At 39.6% G+C, this 18,272-nt stretch overlaps 1 protein-coding gene across 2 annotated transcripts in view; it reads right to left on the reverse strand.

Annotated features, from left to right (window-relative positions):
• Positions 1–18,272, reverse strand: part of MACO1 (macoilin 1) — a 59,169-nt gene that overhangs the window by 17,853 nt on the left and 23,044 nt on the right. For both annotated transcript variants that reach the window (XM_037135838.2, XM_037135837.2), the window contains 3 exons: positions 17,819–17,942; positions 15,387–15,565; positions 13,222–13,723 (listed from right to left, as the gene is read on the reverse strand). In XM_037135838.2, the coding sequence (XP_036991733.2) occupies positions 13,222–13,723; positions 15,387–15,565; positions 17,819–17,942 (805 nt within the window). The remainder of the gene's footprint in view (positions 1–13,221; positions 13,724–15,386; positions 15,566–17,818; positions 17,943–18,272) is intronic.

An 18,272-nucleotide genomic window follows, 5' to 3' on the forward strand; every position in this document is an offset into this window, starting at 1 on the left:
CCGAGGCTCTGTGGCCTGACTGGGAAACGCAGTGGAACTTTAAGGCCGTGATGCACTAAGTCTCCCCAGGGAGCAAGTCTTACAAAAGAGAGGGAGACCTCTTCTGACCCAGGACTTCACCTAGGGATGACTAGGTTCCCCAAATACCCCGTGAGTCACACTCCACTCGCCCTCCAGAACTACCCCAGTGTACATCGCCGTGGGCTGCTGGCTCGACCCCACGGACTCATCAGGGGCCTTGGCTCTGCTGTTGTCTCCGAACTCCAAAGTGCTCGTGACGGAGGTGCCGTACAGGCTCTGCCAGACAGTGCAGAGCTTACAGTTCTGCTTGCTCTGTAGGAAAGGGCTGCAGGTCATCTACAAATGAGACTGCCAAGGACCTGAGAGATGGGTTTTTCTGACAAACCCGTCACACAAGCCAAAATGACCCACTGCTTGTTTTCAAACATCTACCTTTAATTGTACCACCCATCTGGGAGGAACAACCTCTGATTTTCAAAATTTACTCATTCTTTAAGGCTCAGCTAAAAAATAAAAACAATCAACAAACTAAATAAATTCTCCAGCATGAGGTGCTGATCTCCAAGGCCCCAAGTTCCCTCTCTTTCCAAAATCTGAAAGCCCTGACCGTTGATGCTTCTCATTTGGGACTAAACCTTATTGCCTGGTGCTGATTTTTAATTTGTTCTGGCTTTTAATCTTCTCCTGTGTGTGTATCTTATTTCAAAAAAGACTAAGTTCTTTGAAGCCAGGAACCAGGGGCCAACAGTACTATAAAACCAGAAGCTGGAACTGTTATTTGTAAAATTTCTTCCAATTCTTCCAGACCATGTCTCTAACCCGCACTCTGTGTCCATCTCCTCAGTGTTTAGCTAGAACGGGGTCAGTGTTACGACAAATGAGGCTCTGGAAACCTATCGACAGCAGACCGTCAGATATTTAGTTTAAACAATGGCTGGAGGAGACGGGGTAAGTGGGTTCTTGCTTACCAAGCAGGCAGAACGAGCGAAGAGCAGCTGCTCCATCTTGGTAAGTACCTAATCCCATTAGGAGACCCGCCGGTATACATTCATCATACAAGGCAAGACTTGTTTAGGGACTGCACAGCTGTCTACGCAGAAAGCTGAGCTCATATATCAAAGCTCTGTCCCCAAAAGCAATACTGTTTCCCCTCTCCCTGACTCCTTCCCCTCTTCCTTTCCAGGCCATTCACACTGATCGGACAGTCAGCATGGGTCATTCACATAAAAATGTGAAGGTCTCTCATCAGTGACTTGAGGCTGCTCCAGTATATCCTATAAACCGCAGCTTCTGAAACAGTGAAATGAAGCTGCTGCAGGTCTCACTGTGGTTTCTACAGTTGCTTACCAGGCACAAGTATCCATAAATAAGCACCTGTCTGGTGACCTGATTACAAAGTATTTAGTCTCTGCTCCCTAATCTGTCAAACACAAAAGGCAAACATATTAATTTTCATTAACATACGTAAAGAAATGCAGAAAAGGAATCCTAGAGACTTTCACACAACTGGTCAATCTGGGAAATGAAAAACTGACTTCTTGAAGTCCTTCAAGGATAAAGCTGTAAGTGCCACAAACTGGTATATTAAATTAGGTCCTTAAAGGATGTGGTCAGATTTGACAGTCTGTATCAAAAGTACTTAAAATGTTTCATCTGCTGATGCAGCAAACTACTCCCAGATATTTATTTGGAGGACTGGTGATGTACACAAAAACTGATGTAAAAGCGTGTTTGATGCAAAATTATTTATAACAAAAATATCTGAAACACTTAAATATTCAACAGAAGGGTGGATAAATAAATTGTATATTCATTCACATGTCTGTCTGACTGATACACAACCATTAAAAAAACCAATGAGAGCCCTGGCTAGTGTGGCTCAGTGGATTGAGCGCCAATCTTAAAGGTCGCCAGTTCAATTCCTGGTCCGGGCACATGTCTGGGCTGGGGGCCAGGTGTGAGAGAGGCAACTGATGGATGTTTCTCTTGCACATCCTTTCTCTCACACGTTGAAGTTTCTCTCCCTCTCTTTCTCCCTCCCTTCCCCTTTCTCTAAAAACAAACAAACAAACTGTTCCTTTCAAAAAGCAACAACAGAAAAACAAAAGCAAAAGCAAAAAAACCACTGAGGAAGAATGAGCAATGACCAGACAGAACACTCATGACACAGTCAGTGAAAAAGACAAAAGAAAAATGACTCAGGGGCTATATGTCAAGATAGTGGCTCTCGCTTCTTTATCTTAAAAACTGAATATAATCAATACATATAACTTATTTTAACATTTTCTTATTTTATAATTGGGAGAAAAGTTATTTTAAAAGAGGAGGCTGTTAATCGACTTTCCATGGCTTTTCAATGTTCACTGTTCCTCTTAGATTTTTCCCATGTTACAGGTCAGTTTCAGAATAATCTGAAAGCCTTAGGGAAAATCCAACTCTTCTATTTGACAAACTTTTTAGGTCATTCCAAAAAGGGGAACTTAACTTTCTGAAGTAGACAACAGTTCGGTTCCTAAATCTGAATCACATTCATCAGTTCTCACTGAAACGACAGTTTCTCTAAATCCAGATTCTAGAGCTACAGTTCACTGCCCCGCTCTGGCTCGCTAAGGAAAGAGAAGAGCAGGCATTACTGCTCTGACATCAAGGCTGACATCACACACGTTACAAGGGATGGTGCTGGGGGTCCAGATTGTAAACCGCTGGCCTGTGAAGTCTGTGAATAACTTGTGTCCACATCCCAAATTTTTGTGTATTTTATGCTCTAAAATCATGGCAGAAAGACATCTTGGCATGGAAGAAGTCTCCAGTCCTAGGTACAGAGAGGCCTAAGCACTTCTGTGGTGTTTGAAGAGCACCAACCAGAGACCCAAACCACCTTCTTATCACAAGGTTGTCCCCTCTCCTTCTAAGTAGTCTGAAAGCCTCACAGTCAGGGGTGAGGATTAAATAATAAAGAGGGTGGTCTTTGACTGGGGGTGGAATACTGTCAAAAGGGGCTTGTTTTCCAGGGGCACAAGGAACTGAAGGAGAGGAGGAGGCAAAAAAGTCCCATCAATAGATGGCAGATTAGTTCATGGGATTTACCAGATAATTCCTAACAGAAAAGTGCTTCCTGTAAGAGTCAAGTTTTGATTGGTGGGGTCAGGGGATAGGAGAGAGCAAAACATAAGAATAACAGGAAGGGGCAGGTGCAGATGTTGCAAACTGGTGTGCCAATCTGGTCCATAAAGATGTTTTGTTTGATCCTCTCCCACAGGATGTAAAAAAAAGAAAAAAAAAACTGGTAGATTGCACATAATGATAATCTATTTTCAGCATCTCTTCAAAATACCGGATGCAGCAACACTGGGCCTGCAATCCCCCCAGGCCACCGTTGGCGGTCCTGCTTGGGAGGGATGTGCTCCAGGACTCCCAGGTGCCCCGTGCAATAATACATAAGAATGTTGCCAACCCTGGCCTCCTGCCTGTGCCCTGCTTTGCTTCTATAGGTGTCTAAGTCTGTAACACCTGCTCTTTCTAGTTCGCTATTTTCGGTTTGTTTCAAATCTGTTACTGCACTCCATTAAGAAAGGTGAAATGTACCTTCTGAAAGGAGTTGTCATTTTTCCCATAAAAATACAAACAAACACACTTGTTCTAATCCTGAGAGTTCCAGCTGTCTAGAAAAAAGGTCTAAGAAATCCCCAAGAGACGTGCATAGGCTGACGTATACCCAAGCTGGATGTCAAAGTATTCAAATAGCCAGTTTCTAAATGAGAGCATGAATAACATTTGAAGAATATAGTTCCTTTTGCTTAGAGTACCTCCCCTTCAGGGAATCCACCTCTAATCCCCTTAACTGGAAATCTCAATTCATTATGTGCCAGCCGGAGGATACTGACTCAGAAATTTAACACAAAGTTTTATAGTAGTGCCTTCTGAATTCTAGGGAGGCAACTCTGCAATCTCTTTTGTTAGAATAAACTCTCAGTACTCAACATAAAAATGCTTCTAATATGGACTCTAACCCCCAAATAACTTATGTGTTATTTCATAATTTATTTATCCATACAACATAGACAATTATCTTCTTTGACCACCTGGATATGGGCTAAGTAAACTGCTGGCTTAAATTCATTCATGCCAATTTCTAAAGCGCTACATGGGTTTCAAGTCACAAAACAGCCTGTTTAAGTGTAATGGTCGTGCTTCTATTACCACAATTATATAAAAAAATATTATAGTTTTAAATCACTGCAATAGTTAAAATAAATTCAAATTATATTGTGAATTAATAGAAATAGAGTGAACTGAGTAAAACTTGGAAGTACCTTAAATATTATAAGCATGGAAGAAAATGAAAATAAATCAGGTATGAGACCATAATCTGCTCAGAAACAATGCTAGACAAGCATAAATCAAATATTTGTTTCCACAGAGCACACTAAACTTGGCTCTTCTACTTATTTTTTCCACTTAATAATTTCCAAATCACTTAGTAGCATCTATATGTACAATATATTTAACCTAATCTAGTTAGAAACTCTGAGTGTCTAGTTTTCATAATCTTCATTCTAAAATGTCATACATTTTCACTGAATTTTAGCTCTCAGTTGGAAATGACACTGTTCGGAATAAACTATTACATGCACCAGTAGAAGTGGAAAGGCTTGTTGGTAGTCAGTACTCATTGGGGAGGGCGTCGGGCAGGTCACTCTGAGCAGTAAGTCCATCAGAGCAGGTAATACGTGTGGGGAAAGCCGCCAGAGCAAAGGCCCAACACCCAAATCACTGTCTCCCAGGTCAGACTGTCTTCTGCAAAAGTATTCCCTACACACAGCAAAATGTATTCAAATATAAAAGAAAACAAACAAATTACACTGTAGCACCAGAGCTGATATGTAAACAGTCAGCCCATTTTCTAACCTGGGGGAGTTCCTTGGAGAAAAGGTTGGAACAGAAACCTAGGACCTGAGCTCTCTCCACCTGCTACACTACGATACCACACAGACGAAAGAGCAAGGGGGAGGGGGCGAGTGTAGCCGGTGGAGATGAATAGATGAATAAGACGCATCAGGAAAGCTGAATGGATGAGTAAGACTAGGCAAATTGAGATTTCCTCCCTGGCTGTTCCTGGCTGAGATGTGGCTTGTGCCAAGATTCCTACTAACCAATGCTGGACAAACGGCGTTTTTGACAGCAGTCTCTTGGAGTTTTCTCCCCTTGTCCCTTGTAACTTCCAGAAATTCTTGAACTTCCAACTTCCTGCACAGTCTTGGAGAAAAGCACTGGCAGGACTGAATTTCAGCTTTCTGGGAAATACCAAGGAAATCAGTGTAGTGTGGAAGGTCTTACATATTTTAGAAATAAAATCAATTAACAACCTACTCAAGAAAACAAATATTTTGACAATGGATGTCTGGTCCTTGGCCCGGTCCAGGGTAGTATGTAGGTTTTTCTGACTTTGAAAGCCTCTGTGCTATACTGAAGAAACTCAACTCTGAAAACTACACTGTAATGAAGTACTGAGGCCCATCTCCTATCCCCTTTCTAATATTTTCCCTGCACAAAGGTCACAGTCATTCGACAAGTATTTACTGAGCATCTACTCTGTGCAAAGCACAGTGTACTGTGGCAAACAGGAGAAAAGAAGATTGCTGCCCTCATTAAGGATACATTCTACTATGGGTATAAGCTGTGTAAAAATTTAAACTATACAGAAACATACAATGTAGAACTCAAACATCCCCTATAATCAACTGCAACCATTTGACCATTTGGTATATACCATTCAAATAACTTTCTGTGTACATGAGAACTGTATCCTCCCATAATTTGTAACTGGTTCATACTAAATAATCTGTTTTGCTACTTCCTCCTCTTTAACAATCCATCTTGGGGGCTTTCCAATTACCTTCTTTTAAAATGGGTTTCCATCTTTCAAGAGAATAGTTTGTAAACATTTCCATTCAAACCACTGTGACTCCCCTCTTAGGGCTCTTCAGGACCTTGAGAGAGGGCTGGAATGGTTCATAAAAGGCCACCTCCCCACAAGGTACCTGTCGCAGGAGTGCTCATAGGCCTTACCTCCTGAACTGAGTGCTGTGTCTCATTTTTCCCCATAGCCAGTTCTCAGCTTTGTGCCTACAGTCTTGGGCTCCACGATCTAAATCTTCTTCCCCACTGTCTGCTAACTTGGAACTAACAAGTTCCTTGCCCTGGGAACTAAGAGCAAGCACCCCCTATCCCTTACCCCTGCCACTCCTAACCAGAGTCCAGGCCAGTATCCCGACAGCTACAAGGGAAAGGAAAGATGGATAGTTGCAGAAAGAACTGATGTCTCTTTGTTCTTCTGGTAAACTGCATTAGCCCTCAATTTTTCTTGTTGCTTTGAAATGTTTCTTTAATTTGACAACATAGGGGCTTCTTGGATTCTCTTCATTTTGCTCTTTTTCACAGTTATTCACATAAGTTATACTGAATCCGCTGATTATTAAAAATCAGTATATAAAAATGATCCTTTCTTTTCAATGGATCTTTTGAATGTGTGTAAACATCTTAAAATGTAGGGAAATAAAAAATATGAAGTACTATAATCTCCTGTGGTTTTTCCTCCAACAGCAGGACCACACTAAAGAGGCTTACGTAAGTCAGAGGTTACACGACCACCTCAAATGCTGGTACCTGGAAGACAAGGCTACTCAGAAGTACAGAAGACTGAACTGCTCGTCCAACACATCTGGTCAACCTGTGCCACCAGCAAGTCCAGCCAAAGGGGAAAGCTAATTTTAGCTTTTGCTATCTTCGTCCCCCTTTTTAAGAGAAACCTAAAGTCATAAAACATAAATACAAGATTTATACGGACTTGAAAGTAGAGTGAAGAGCCATGACACTTTGTTCACCCACAACTTTTATTGGGTTTGGCCAAAAAGTCCATATGGTTTTTTCCCATAAAAGACGTATTCTTCATTTTCACCAATAACTGTACTGCATATTTTGGATATTTTGAGTTTGTCAGCTATCTCCTGTGTGGTATAAGGTTGATTGTTCTCAATTAAGTCTCAATTTAACTGCTATCAACTTCAACTGGTCCACCCAGCTGTGGAGCATCGTCCAGTGAGAAATCTCCAGCATGAAACTTTACAAAAAGACTTTTGACACATTCCATCAGTCACAATACCTGCAGGAATCTTTTTTGCATTTCAGTTGCATTTTTACCTTTCTTGAAATAAGAAAGCATAACATGCCAAAAATGTTGCTTATTTTCTTCCATCTTCAATATGAAAATGGCTACACAAAAATTAATCGATTTTTATTAAACTTTTTAAATTCACGCTGATATGACAGCTGTCACAATACCATCAAACAAAATTATTTCAAATGAAGTTAAAGACAAGTGCTACGGGAGCCATCTTACAGAAAACAAACTTTTTGGTCAACCCAACTGTATTTGAAGTAACTAATGAAATTACAGAGAAATAAAAGCATGAGTATTTAATACACTGTAACTTTCCCCAGATTTCCAATTTCCCCTGAAGAACAGGCTCTCCCCCATTCCGTAGCTTCAAACTTTCTTGGAACTTACTATTTCAGCAATGCCCACAACCCAGGACCCCAGGTCTTCTAAGCAGTCAATAGTGGCCTCTCCTCAGGGTTCAGTCGATGGTTACGTCCGTGGTCTTAAGTATTCCAATTCAGGGCATTTAGGTCTGCTGCTGTCAAGCTAAGCCTACGCCATACTATCCCTAAGAGGCACATTCCATGCTCAGTGGCTCTAGGCTATCTGGACCAGACTAATTCCCAAGCTGGACCAAACCAGGGTTAAATTCTCGGAGACCCTGTAAGCTTTCAAGGGCACAAATAGATGGCCCTCTTCTCTTCTAAGATAAGTATGCCCTTGTGTCTTTGGCAAGAGCAAGACTTTTAAACACACTTAAAACAGCATCTCTCTAGAATAAAGAAAAATGAATTCTGAGATTCTAAGCATTTCTTCTATAAATTTTAGCATCTGGAGCATAAAATGTAGATCTGGTGTCAATCCTTTGAAACAAGTTTAGCTATATGTACATTTGTAACAAAAATATAAAGTAGAAAAACAAAGCAGGTCAATAAACCTCTTTTAAGCAGCATGGTATAAAAGAAGAGGCAGAAGTCAAGAAACTTCGATTCCGGTCCTGGCACCGCCCATGCAGCTGGGTGGCTTGGACTTGCCATTGAACCTTCTAGGGCTCCCTTACTGATAGAAAGGATTGTGGAGATAGTTTAGATGTCTTTTAGAAGTCTTACAGTTTCAAAAACAATCATTACTCTAAATTCTACTCAGTTGTGTTGAATAATTAACATTTAATTAAAAATTAGCGCTAAAAATAAAGGGAAAAAAGAGACAAATCTATGAAAAAAGCGAACTGGAAATAAACCAAGAAGAGACTTCTACTTCAACATTTCTACAGAATCTGGATCACTTTACATTTTGTACTCAAAGTTTTAAATTCTCTCCCTTAACCAGGAAAACTGAAACGAGTAACAATCACCAACAAGAAACCCCACAGTCTTGGGCTGTATTTGAGAGGGAACCGGGTGCCAAGTGCAAACAAATCTGCTGGCTCTCCTGCTTGCAGGCCCTGAAACTGCAGGAAAGCGGCTCAGGTGTCCCACAGTGACCTGCCCAGTTTTGGGGTGACTGCGGAATGAGCACACAGACCTGCCATGGAATATTCCACATCAAGGAAAAGTGAGGGTCAGGCTCAGGTGGGGAAAGGCTTTCTACCTGATGCACGTAAAAAAGCAGAATAAAAAACTACTCTGCACTGTGATCACAATTACATAAATGTGGTTGATGAGAGTAAAACGAAATTTAACAGTAATTAGTGTCAGAGTGGTGGGATTATTTTCTTCTTTTCTCTAAACTGTCTATATTTTTTCACTCTTAAAATATTTTTAAATGACCACTGAAGAAAAAACTTAAGCAAATCTCATTCTAATTTACATTATTCCTTTCTAATCCAGCACTTAGTTAGAAAAACAAAACAAAACTGATCTTCCTCAATGCTTTTTGTTTTTGTCTAGAATTTTTCCCATGTCAGAATTAAAGATATTTTTGGCTACCACCATGATAAGTCTATTTCTAAAAATCTTGGGTAAAGAATTCAGAAATCAAGCTGGCAGAAACTGGGTCATTTTGTAAGATATGTATTGGGTTAGCAAAAAAGTTCATTTATTTTTTCCATAAAATAAAAAGCATGTTTTTCATATTCACCAATAACTATTGACTTGGATATTTTGAATATGTTGACTGTCTCCCACTATTGGCTTCTAGTGGGTAGAAGCCAGTGGTGCTGCTAAACATTTTCCAATGCCTAGGACAGCCCCACAGCAATGAATTATCTGACCAAAATGTCAACAGCACCAAGGAACATCACAAACCACTTTTGACACGTTCGATCAGTGACAGCACCTTCTCCATACACTGCATGAATCTTTTTATTTTTCAGCTGCATTTTTACCTTTCTTGAAATAATAAAGCATAGTATGCTGAAAATGTTGTGTATTTTCTTCAATCTTCAATCTGAAAGTGGCTGTTCAGAAATTCACCAATTTTGGTAAGTTTTTTTAAATGCACGCTGATATGACAGCTGTCACAATACAATCTAACAACATTTTTTTAAATGAAGTTAAAGACAACTAAGCACTACTAGAGTCATCGTACAGAAAAAACTAAATAAACTTTTTGGCCAACCGAAATTTCTCAAACCAAAACAGGCTTTGGACTGGCTTTAGCAAGTTCCTAAACTTTTCCTAGGAAGGATCCTACAGGCAACACTTATTCCCAAGTTCATTACCTTCACCCACATTCCTTAACCTTAGTGACCCATCAGCAAATGTTTTCTGTAAAAGCCCAAATAGCAAACACCTTTGGCTTTGTGGCCTTACACAGCTACTGAACTCCTGTCACTGCAGTGCAAAGGCAGCCACAGATGCTATGTAAGTGAATAAAACTTTTCACAAAAATGCAGTGGGCCTGATTTGGCCTGTGTCCAGTCATTGGCCAACCTGTGGTGCGCAGTACACTAGAGAACATCCATGGAGCTTGGAGAAATGGAAAAAAGACCTGAAGGACAATCTGACCCTTCTAAGGCACTAACCATCAAATCTTATTTTGACAGCTATATCAAGCTACAAGATTCTCTTTGAAAATGGTGTACTAATGAATTCCCCCCTCCAAAGTTACTGAACTGGTTCCTCAAATATAGCAGTTCTCAACCATGATATTGATATTGAGACAGACATAACTATAGAATGTGTTACGATCAATCCACTACTAATGATGCAATAATGGCTTCCATGAAAGCTTTTATTTATTTATTTTTAGAGAGGGGAAGGGGGGAAGGGAGGAAGAAAGAGAGGCAGAGAAACATTAACGTGTGGTTGCTTCTCACATGCCCCACCCCCCTACTGGGGAATGTAGCCTACAGCCCAGGCACTGCCCTACACTGGGAATCAAACCTGTAACCCTTTGGTTCACAGGCCAGTGCTCAGTCCACTGAGCCACACCAGCTAGGGCCCAGATGATTTTTTTAAAAGCATGTTTAAAAGGGTAGTTCAATTTTCTCCCTACAGCCAGCCTGGACCCATATACAGCCCTGGTGAGTCTGCAGTAGCAGAGGGCCCATATATTATATGTATCAGCCTGCTTAGGTTTGCATCAGAAGGAGTGTTAGAGACCACTGAGTCTAGCCCCCTCCATCTGAAGATAACAAATGCACTCTCTAGCATAACAACTCAAACATGTCAGGTTTGGAACAGTTTCAGTCTTATTAACACTCATCAAAACATACAGGAACTCAAACAAGAGGAAATAGGAGATAGCCGAGAAGGGCCAGAGGAAGTATGATAAGGCCTCCTACAGCCGAACTGGATAATTTGCTCAGATAGAGAAGTCTTCTTTTTATAAACTTTCACTGTTGTTCATCACAGAAAAAACTGAAAATATATGAAAGTAAAAAGAAAAATTAAAGCCCAAATACTACCATGGGACAATAACTATTTGTTATCATTTTGGTTCCTTTCCCTTCAAACCTTTTTCTATGTATACTTTAAAAAATGTTTTAATAAAATTGCTTTGTACTTTCTTTAGAAAATATTGTCATAAGCACTTTCCTATATTATTTAATATAGCCCAAAATATAATTTTGTAATGTCTATATTAAAAGTTCACCAAATGGCCCTGGCTGGTGTGACTCAGTAGATTGAGCACGGGCCTGCGAACCAAAAGGTAACCAGTTCCATCCCCAGTCAGGGTACATGCCTGGGTTGTGGGCCAGGTCCCCAGTAGGGAGAGCACAAGAGGCAACCACACATTGATGTTTCTGTCCCCCTCCTTCTTCCTCCCTTCCCCTCTCTCTAAAAATAAATACATGAAATCTTTTTTAAAAAGTCTCTCATGCCCTGCCTGGTGCGGCTCAATGGTTGAGTGCCAGCCTGTGAATCAGAGGGTCGCCAGTTCGATTTCTGGTCTAGGGCATGTGCCTGGGTTGCAGGCCAGGTCCCCTGTATGAAGCACATGAGAGGCAACCACACAACGAATGGATGAACCATAATTTATTTAAATCTGTCCCCTGTTGTTGGATATTTAGATCATCTCCTTATTTTTTATATTATGTTAAAAGTTGAAAATAATTCTATGAAAGCTTATAAAACTATTTAAATGCAATATTTTCTATTTATGTATTTGACAGAAGGTTGTCCCTAAAACAGTAATACTCTGGGATCCTTCTGATCAAGCACATCACATTAGTGACCACAGGCAGAGGCATGGGGGCAGTGGACCCACATATGGAAAGCTGGCCATCTGAGTGAGTCCCTGAACTTCTTTACTGAAGGCAGATTAGTCATTAGAGTCAATCAACAACTAGAACTGGGGCCCAAGTGAAATGGTATAAGACTGAGCCTTGACTGCTCTCTCTGCAATACCCAACATAGGAAAATTGTTTCAGGTTGATTGCTGTTATGAAAATTGTATAGGAGAAAGGATATTAGAAAGCTTGTGACAGATATCAAAAGCTTTTACTTACATCATATAGTAAGTTTGTGGGAGAAAAGATTAACTAACTGGTCTCTCTCCCACGGGCATCCAGAAGAGGGTTCTCTGCTGAGTATTTTTTCTGCAGGGCATGACGGGCAGACTGTCACAACAGACAGGAGGACACCAGCCTGGCATGAGCAATAGCACAGTATACTTCCAAAAGTGGCTGGGAGCTGTGACACGCCAAGAGCCTTTCGCAGTGGAACCTAATATGTTTCCCTTAATCTAGCTACCAGTCAGAAAACGAAAACAGATGAATAATCTAGTTTATACAAGTTACAACACTGACAACCTTCCCTCCTAGAATACATTGTCTGCTCTTAAGCAAGCCAAAGGGAGAGGAATATAAGACAACTTTGTGGAGAGAGTTACAATTGTCTCCTTGAGTTGCATATTGAAAAAAAAAAGCTCTAGTTCAGATCTCAGTTTCCAAATTGAAAGATATGAGGAAAAAGGAACATGGGTACTTTATAGAATACATAAAAATATAAAATCTAGCAAAGTTAAGTCTGAGCCAGTTAAGGCAATACAATGTTATACTTTTAATTAAAAATGTAAAAAGGAACATTTCTGATTAAAATCCACATCTAACATTGTATTTACCTATGGAACTTTTAGAAAGAGATTGCTTTTCAAACCTAACTTTGCCAGAGTTACCTGGGGAATAACTTGCATATTAAGTAGAAACAAAAACAAGCGCAGGAAGTAAGGACGATCTGTCCACCACCCCAGTGGCATCTATCAGAGAGATCTGCATCCACAAGACACACACTCTGCTTTTCATGTCTATTCCACAAGGGCTTTGGATATGCAAAAATAAAAGGACAAAACTAAAGATATGTTTCTCAACACCACTAGAAAATCAAGTTACATGTAAATGTGTCAAGTGTGGAAAGTAATCATTGTCACCTCTAACTCAGAACACTGGAAAGAGCTACAGTCGATGCTTCAAGACAGTGGCACTGGGTGGCCAACAAACCCTTGTGAAATACTCTAAATAGTCAAAGGCGACAGAATTAACAGTCACAGTATCTGATCACAAACAATTCCACAGGCCCATATGGAAATATCTGCTTTTCAAGACCTAAGTTAAGTTTATTGGAAAGTGCTGGTAGGGACACAGCAGGCACACTTACCTTACCAGTGCGTCTGGTTTGCTCAGCTGGTTATTAGGAATACAGTTCTCCATTAAGTCCTTGTGCGTACTTGGGCTCTTGCTGGTACATTTCTGCTTCTTCTCATTTTTACTAGATGAAGAAGGAATGCTCCCATTCGTGGCGCTGTGACTTCGAGGTGAGGAGTTCACAACTCCACTGGCATTTTTGTAATTTTTTGAGGAAGCAGTGCATGAGTCCTCTTTCAAGAGGTTTTCTGTACTTCCCACAAGATCATTATTTAATCTTTTACTATTGATGTGGTTTTCCATATACTCGATTTCTTGTATTTTAGAGTCTACAGGTTGTAGAATGTTGTTGTTATTTATTCCAAGGTTGTGTTTTTTGGCATCCTTGTCCTTTTCTTTCCCTTTTTCTCGGTATTCTATCTCTGGCAAAGTTGTGGAGAGTTTTTTGTTGGCTGGGATACCTCCATTGTGGTGTATAAGGATCGAGGAATCCATATCAGGTAATCCTTTGGCTGCTACAATACCAAAAACAAACCAACAAACAAAAAGCCCACACTGGAATATTGAGCTGTATAAAATCACAGAAAAGACTGATTCGACAAACTGTATCTATGCTTAAAACTCACTGCATTAATTTGCAACCTCATTTAGAAGCAGTAACTATACTACATTATGCTAATTTCATGAAGCAAATCCAAATAAATTTGTGAAGCTGAACATTCAGAAAACCGCCATCATTTCTAAACCCCAAACCATTAAAGGTTTTGTCTCAAAAATAAGATGAGGATTTTATAATCAAGTCCCACTTCACTTACCAGTGAAATCCAACTTGTCTATCACTGGGGTGAGAGGACACAGGCAGATCACATTCTTAAGAGGCCATATTTTAAAAGGTGCTTGAGTTAAACAAACTTAATAACTTTATTGAAAAGAGAGAGATTAAATGAAACAAAAGAAGTGTGATGTTAGAATCCTATGCTGGCAGGTGTGGCTGAGCGGATTGAGTACCTGTCCTGAAAACTAAGAAGTCACCCTGGGCACATGCCTGGCTTGCAGGCCACATCCCTAGTTGGGGGGTGTGCAAGAGGCAACCCATCGATGTTTCTCTCCCTTTCTCCCTCCTTTCCCCTCTCTAAAAATACATAAATTTAAAAAAAATTAAAAAAGAATACAAGGCATCTTGTATTCTTTAAATACATTTTTTAAAAAGACTTTATTTATATACTTTGAGAGAGGAGAAGGGAGAGAAACTTCAATGTGCGAAAGATACATGGATCAGTTGCCTCTTGCATGCCCCCAACATGGGACCTACCCTGCAACCCAGGCATGTACCCTGACCAGGAATCTAGCCAGTGACCTTTTGGTTCACAGGCTAGTGCTCAATCCATCAAACCACACCAGCTAGGACATGTTTTCTCTTAACTCTAGAGTCGACATAATAAGAAGTCTGTATCATTTACTAGGAAACTTGTAAAAAATTTTCTGTATTAGGTCTACACATTTCAATTTGTCAAAGTCCACTTGAAGAGGTATTTTCATACCACAGCAGAGAGTAAGACCTGGCATATATCAACTAAAACTATGGCCCCAAACTTCCAATTCTCAAACCAAAAAAAAAAAACCAAAAACCTTCTGTCAATCCATCTACTGAATTGATTACAGTATATGCTTATTAGAAAAGTCCTTATAGAAAAGGTTCAATTTAAGTTCCACACTGTATTATATGAACCATTTAAAGTAGAACCTATTCATCTTTGCTCTATTCAATAAAATTTTGATTTATAAAATAATTTTGTTTGTCTACTTCTCTATCTTACTTATGCTTTGATTCTTGGCTTGTTTCAGTTACAAATTCATTAATTATACATACTATTTTGCTACTGAGAATACTTTAAAATATTTATTAACAATTAAAATACTAAAATATTAAATAAACTATAAAAATAAAATATATAAAAGACACATATTTAAAGGCACATGGTCTTCAGATACTAGATAGAAAACAGCACCTGCACTCTAGCTCATGACCAAACAAATCAATGGACCTAAAAAAGGAATACTGGAAAACAGGAAGTCCTTGGTAATCTTCCAAAATCTTAGCAACTTTAAAAAAGAAGAAGTCCTGCCATATCATAATGACTAACCTATTGAGCCAACAGCTTTAGGGTAAAGACCTACCTTCCTCAGACTCTTTGTCTTGCTTCTGTAGCATCTGTTGCTCTGGGGGGAGGGCTTGTTGAAGAAGTTGCATGTAAAATTCGTTCTCTTTTTGCACTTCCTTTTGCTTCCTTAACCGCATTTTGTAACTTACATAACTTTTGAAGCCAAAGCCCAAAGTCACCACAGGGTACCCAATACTAGAAAGAAAGACATCCAGCCAGTAATTCCAAGTTAACTATAAAAAACACATGTATCAAGCACATGAGGACACCTATGACTGAAATTAAGAAATAAATTTTAGATGATGATGACAGTTGAGCACTCAGTAAACACGTAAATAAATGTGATGTCTACTATGGAAATCAGAAGCAGTGGGCACGTAGAACCAGCCCCCAGGACACAGCAGGACTGTTAGACATAAGGCTGCCCGTCAGACTCCCCCTTTCTTCACACTAACTCAAGAAGTACTGCAGTGTTGTTGGACATAGTGGCTAATGCTGTTGATTAACACTGAACTGCCTTGTGCAGTATTAGAACTTGAGCATCTGTATGCTTTTAAGATCTAACAGGGTAGGGATTTCATAAGGGGTCATAAGGAACCATTAAAAGCGTTAAAAAAAATCAAAAGGACATCATTTGGTTTTTAATACCAGAAGACAGGGCCAAATTCAGGTGACTAATTTAATCTTCTTGCTGCCTGACGGGTACTATCACCAGCTATTCCTGGAAAATTATTTCATAAATAGGCCATCACTTAAATAAGTATCTGATATTATCAAGTTTGTGACACCAAATTAACAGCTGTACTTACAGCTCTAATCTCTGGGATAAAAAGCCGAAGTATTTTCATTCAACGCATCAGTCTGTTTCAAAGCCTCTACAAGCACGGTCAAAACTCATATTAAACTTTAATAATTTTAAAACTCATCAATCAGAATTAGTCTAAAAGTGACCTCACTACCAATTTCAGTGACAAGTTTTACTGACCAGGTTCATTTACTTCACTTATTTGTGAAAAGACTTTAAAAAACTGGAAACTATTGTTTTCCACTGATTCCTGTTTATCTTGGTTTCTGCCTTAGTATTAGCAAACACTTGCGTGCACAAAAGAAACACACGTGAAGTGGTGCTTTCCACAACCGATCTAAATAAGAATCAAGCTCATTTTAAAGGCTGTTTCACCTGCCCAGTCCCAGTGGTTCAGTTGGTGGGAGCCACCTGTATATCAAAAGGTTGAGGGTTTGAGTCCCAGCCAGGGCACCTGTGGAAGGCAACCAGTTGATGTTTCTCTCTCCCACCAATGTTTCTCTCTCTCCCCCCCTTCCTCTCTCTCTAAAATTAATATATATTCTCTGGTAAGGATTTTTTTTAAATGCTTCACGGTTAAGGTTAAATTTTTTTTTTTTAAAGATTTTATTTTATTTATGTTTAGAGGGGAAGGGAAGGAGAGAGGGAGAGAAACATCAATGTATGGTTGCCTTGCATGCGTCCCCTGCTGGGAACTGGCCTGCAGGGAACCTGCCTGCAACCCCAGTATGTGCCCTGACTGGGATCGAACCGCGATTGCCTGGTTCGCAGGCCCGCGCTCAATCCACTGAGCTACACCAGCCAGGGCCGGTTAAGGTTAAATTAATAAAATATCTTAATATTCATTTACATTTCATAAGAAAAATAATATTCCTTTAAATTTTATTAGTTAAGAAAATTGTAAGTTCATTTAAGCTTTAGGAAATTGCCACATATGTTATCGAGACTTTTGGAAATCAGTATCTGATTATAATAAAAACAGCTAACATTTGTACTTGGCATTAAGTAAAAAAGAAAACACTTTAAGCCGTGGCTGAAGCTCAGTTGGTTAGAGCATCATCCAGATACATCAAGGTTACAGACTGATCCCTGGTCAGGGCACATTCAAGAATCAACAAATGAATGCATAAATAAGTGGAAAAATAAAGCAGTGTTTTTCTCTTCCACTGTCAAATCAATTAAAAACAACACATTACATATACCACTTCATTTCATCTGCCCACAACCCCATGAGATAGGTCCCCAGTACACAGGTCAGAGAACTAAGGCTCAGAGATAGTGACATGCCCAACAACAAAGCTGTTAAGGGACAGTTGCTGGGATCAAAACACTTATCTGCCTGAACAGAGCGCGCATGCTCTTTACCACCATGTTAAAGTGGTCTTCTGGGTTCATGTAACATCTCTAAGAAAAAAATTTACCATTGAACTTACCATTTACATTAAAAACACCTAACTGAATTATAGATTTAAAAAATTTTTTATTTTACTGATTATGCCATTACAGTTGTTCTATTCCCCCCTTCATTCCCCTCCACCCTGCACCCCCCACCCCCACCATTCCCCCCCTTTAGTTTATGACCATGTGTCTCAGGTTCTTTGGATTCTATTGAATTATAGATTAAGAATATACACAATACTCACCAGTGAGCAGCAAATGGACGACAGAGGTCTACATGAAAATTTTTAAGATCTTTAAATCTAATTGCTGCTTCAATATAAACGAAGAGTATCCAGAGGGACACAGTGGGCAAACACACTCCCCTTTCTGTGGGAAAGCAGCAGAGAGACAAACATCAATGATACATTAACTACAGAACAGATGGGTTGTTTGAAAGACTAGTGTAACTACAGTAAGTTCCATGAAGACTTTTAAACCAATTAAGAGGCAATTTAATCAAAACTGAAAGCTTTTATATAACAAAAGATACTGTGGAATCATAGGCAGAAATGAAAGACAAACATTCTGGCAGAAAATATTTACAATTTATGTAAAACTAAGAAGTTACAGCTCTAGCATACAAAGAGCTCCAAAGAATCAATGGAAGGGCAATAAATGCAAGTAAAATAGAAAATACATAGAAGGCTTTAAACATAT

Source organism: Artibeus jamaicensis, unplaced genomic scaffold (genome assembly GCF_021234435.1).
Source record: "Artibeus jamaicensis isolate MK-2021 breed Jamaican fruit bat unplaced genomic scaffold, CSHL_Jam_final scaffold_847, whole genome shotgun sequence".
NCBI classification, from domain to species: Eukaryota; Metazoa; Chordata; class Mammalia; order Chiroptera; family Phyllostomidae; genus Artibeus; species Artibeus jamaicensis.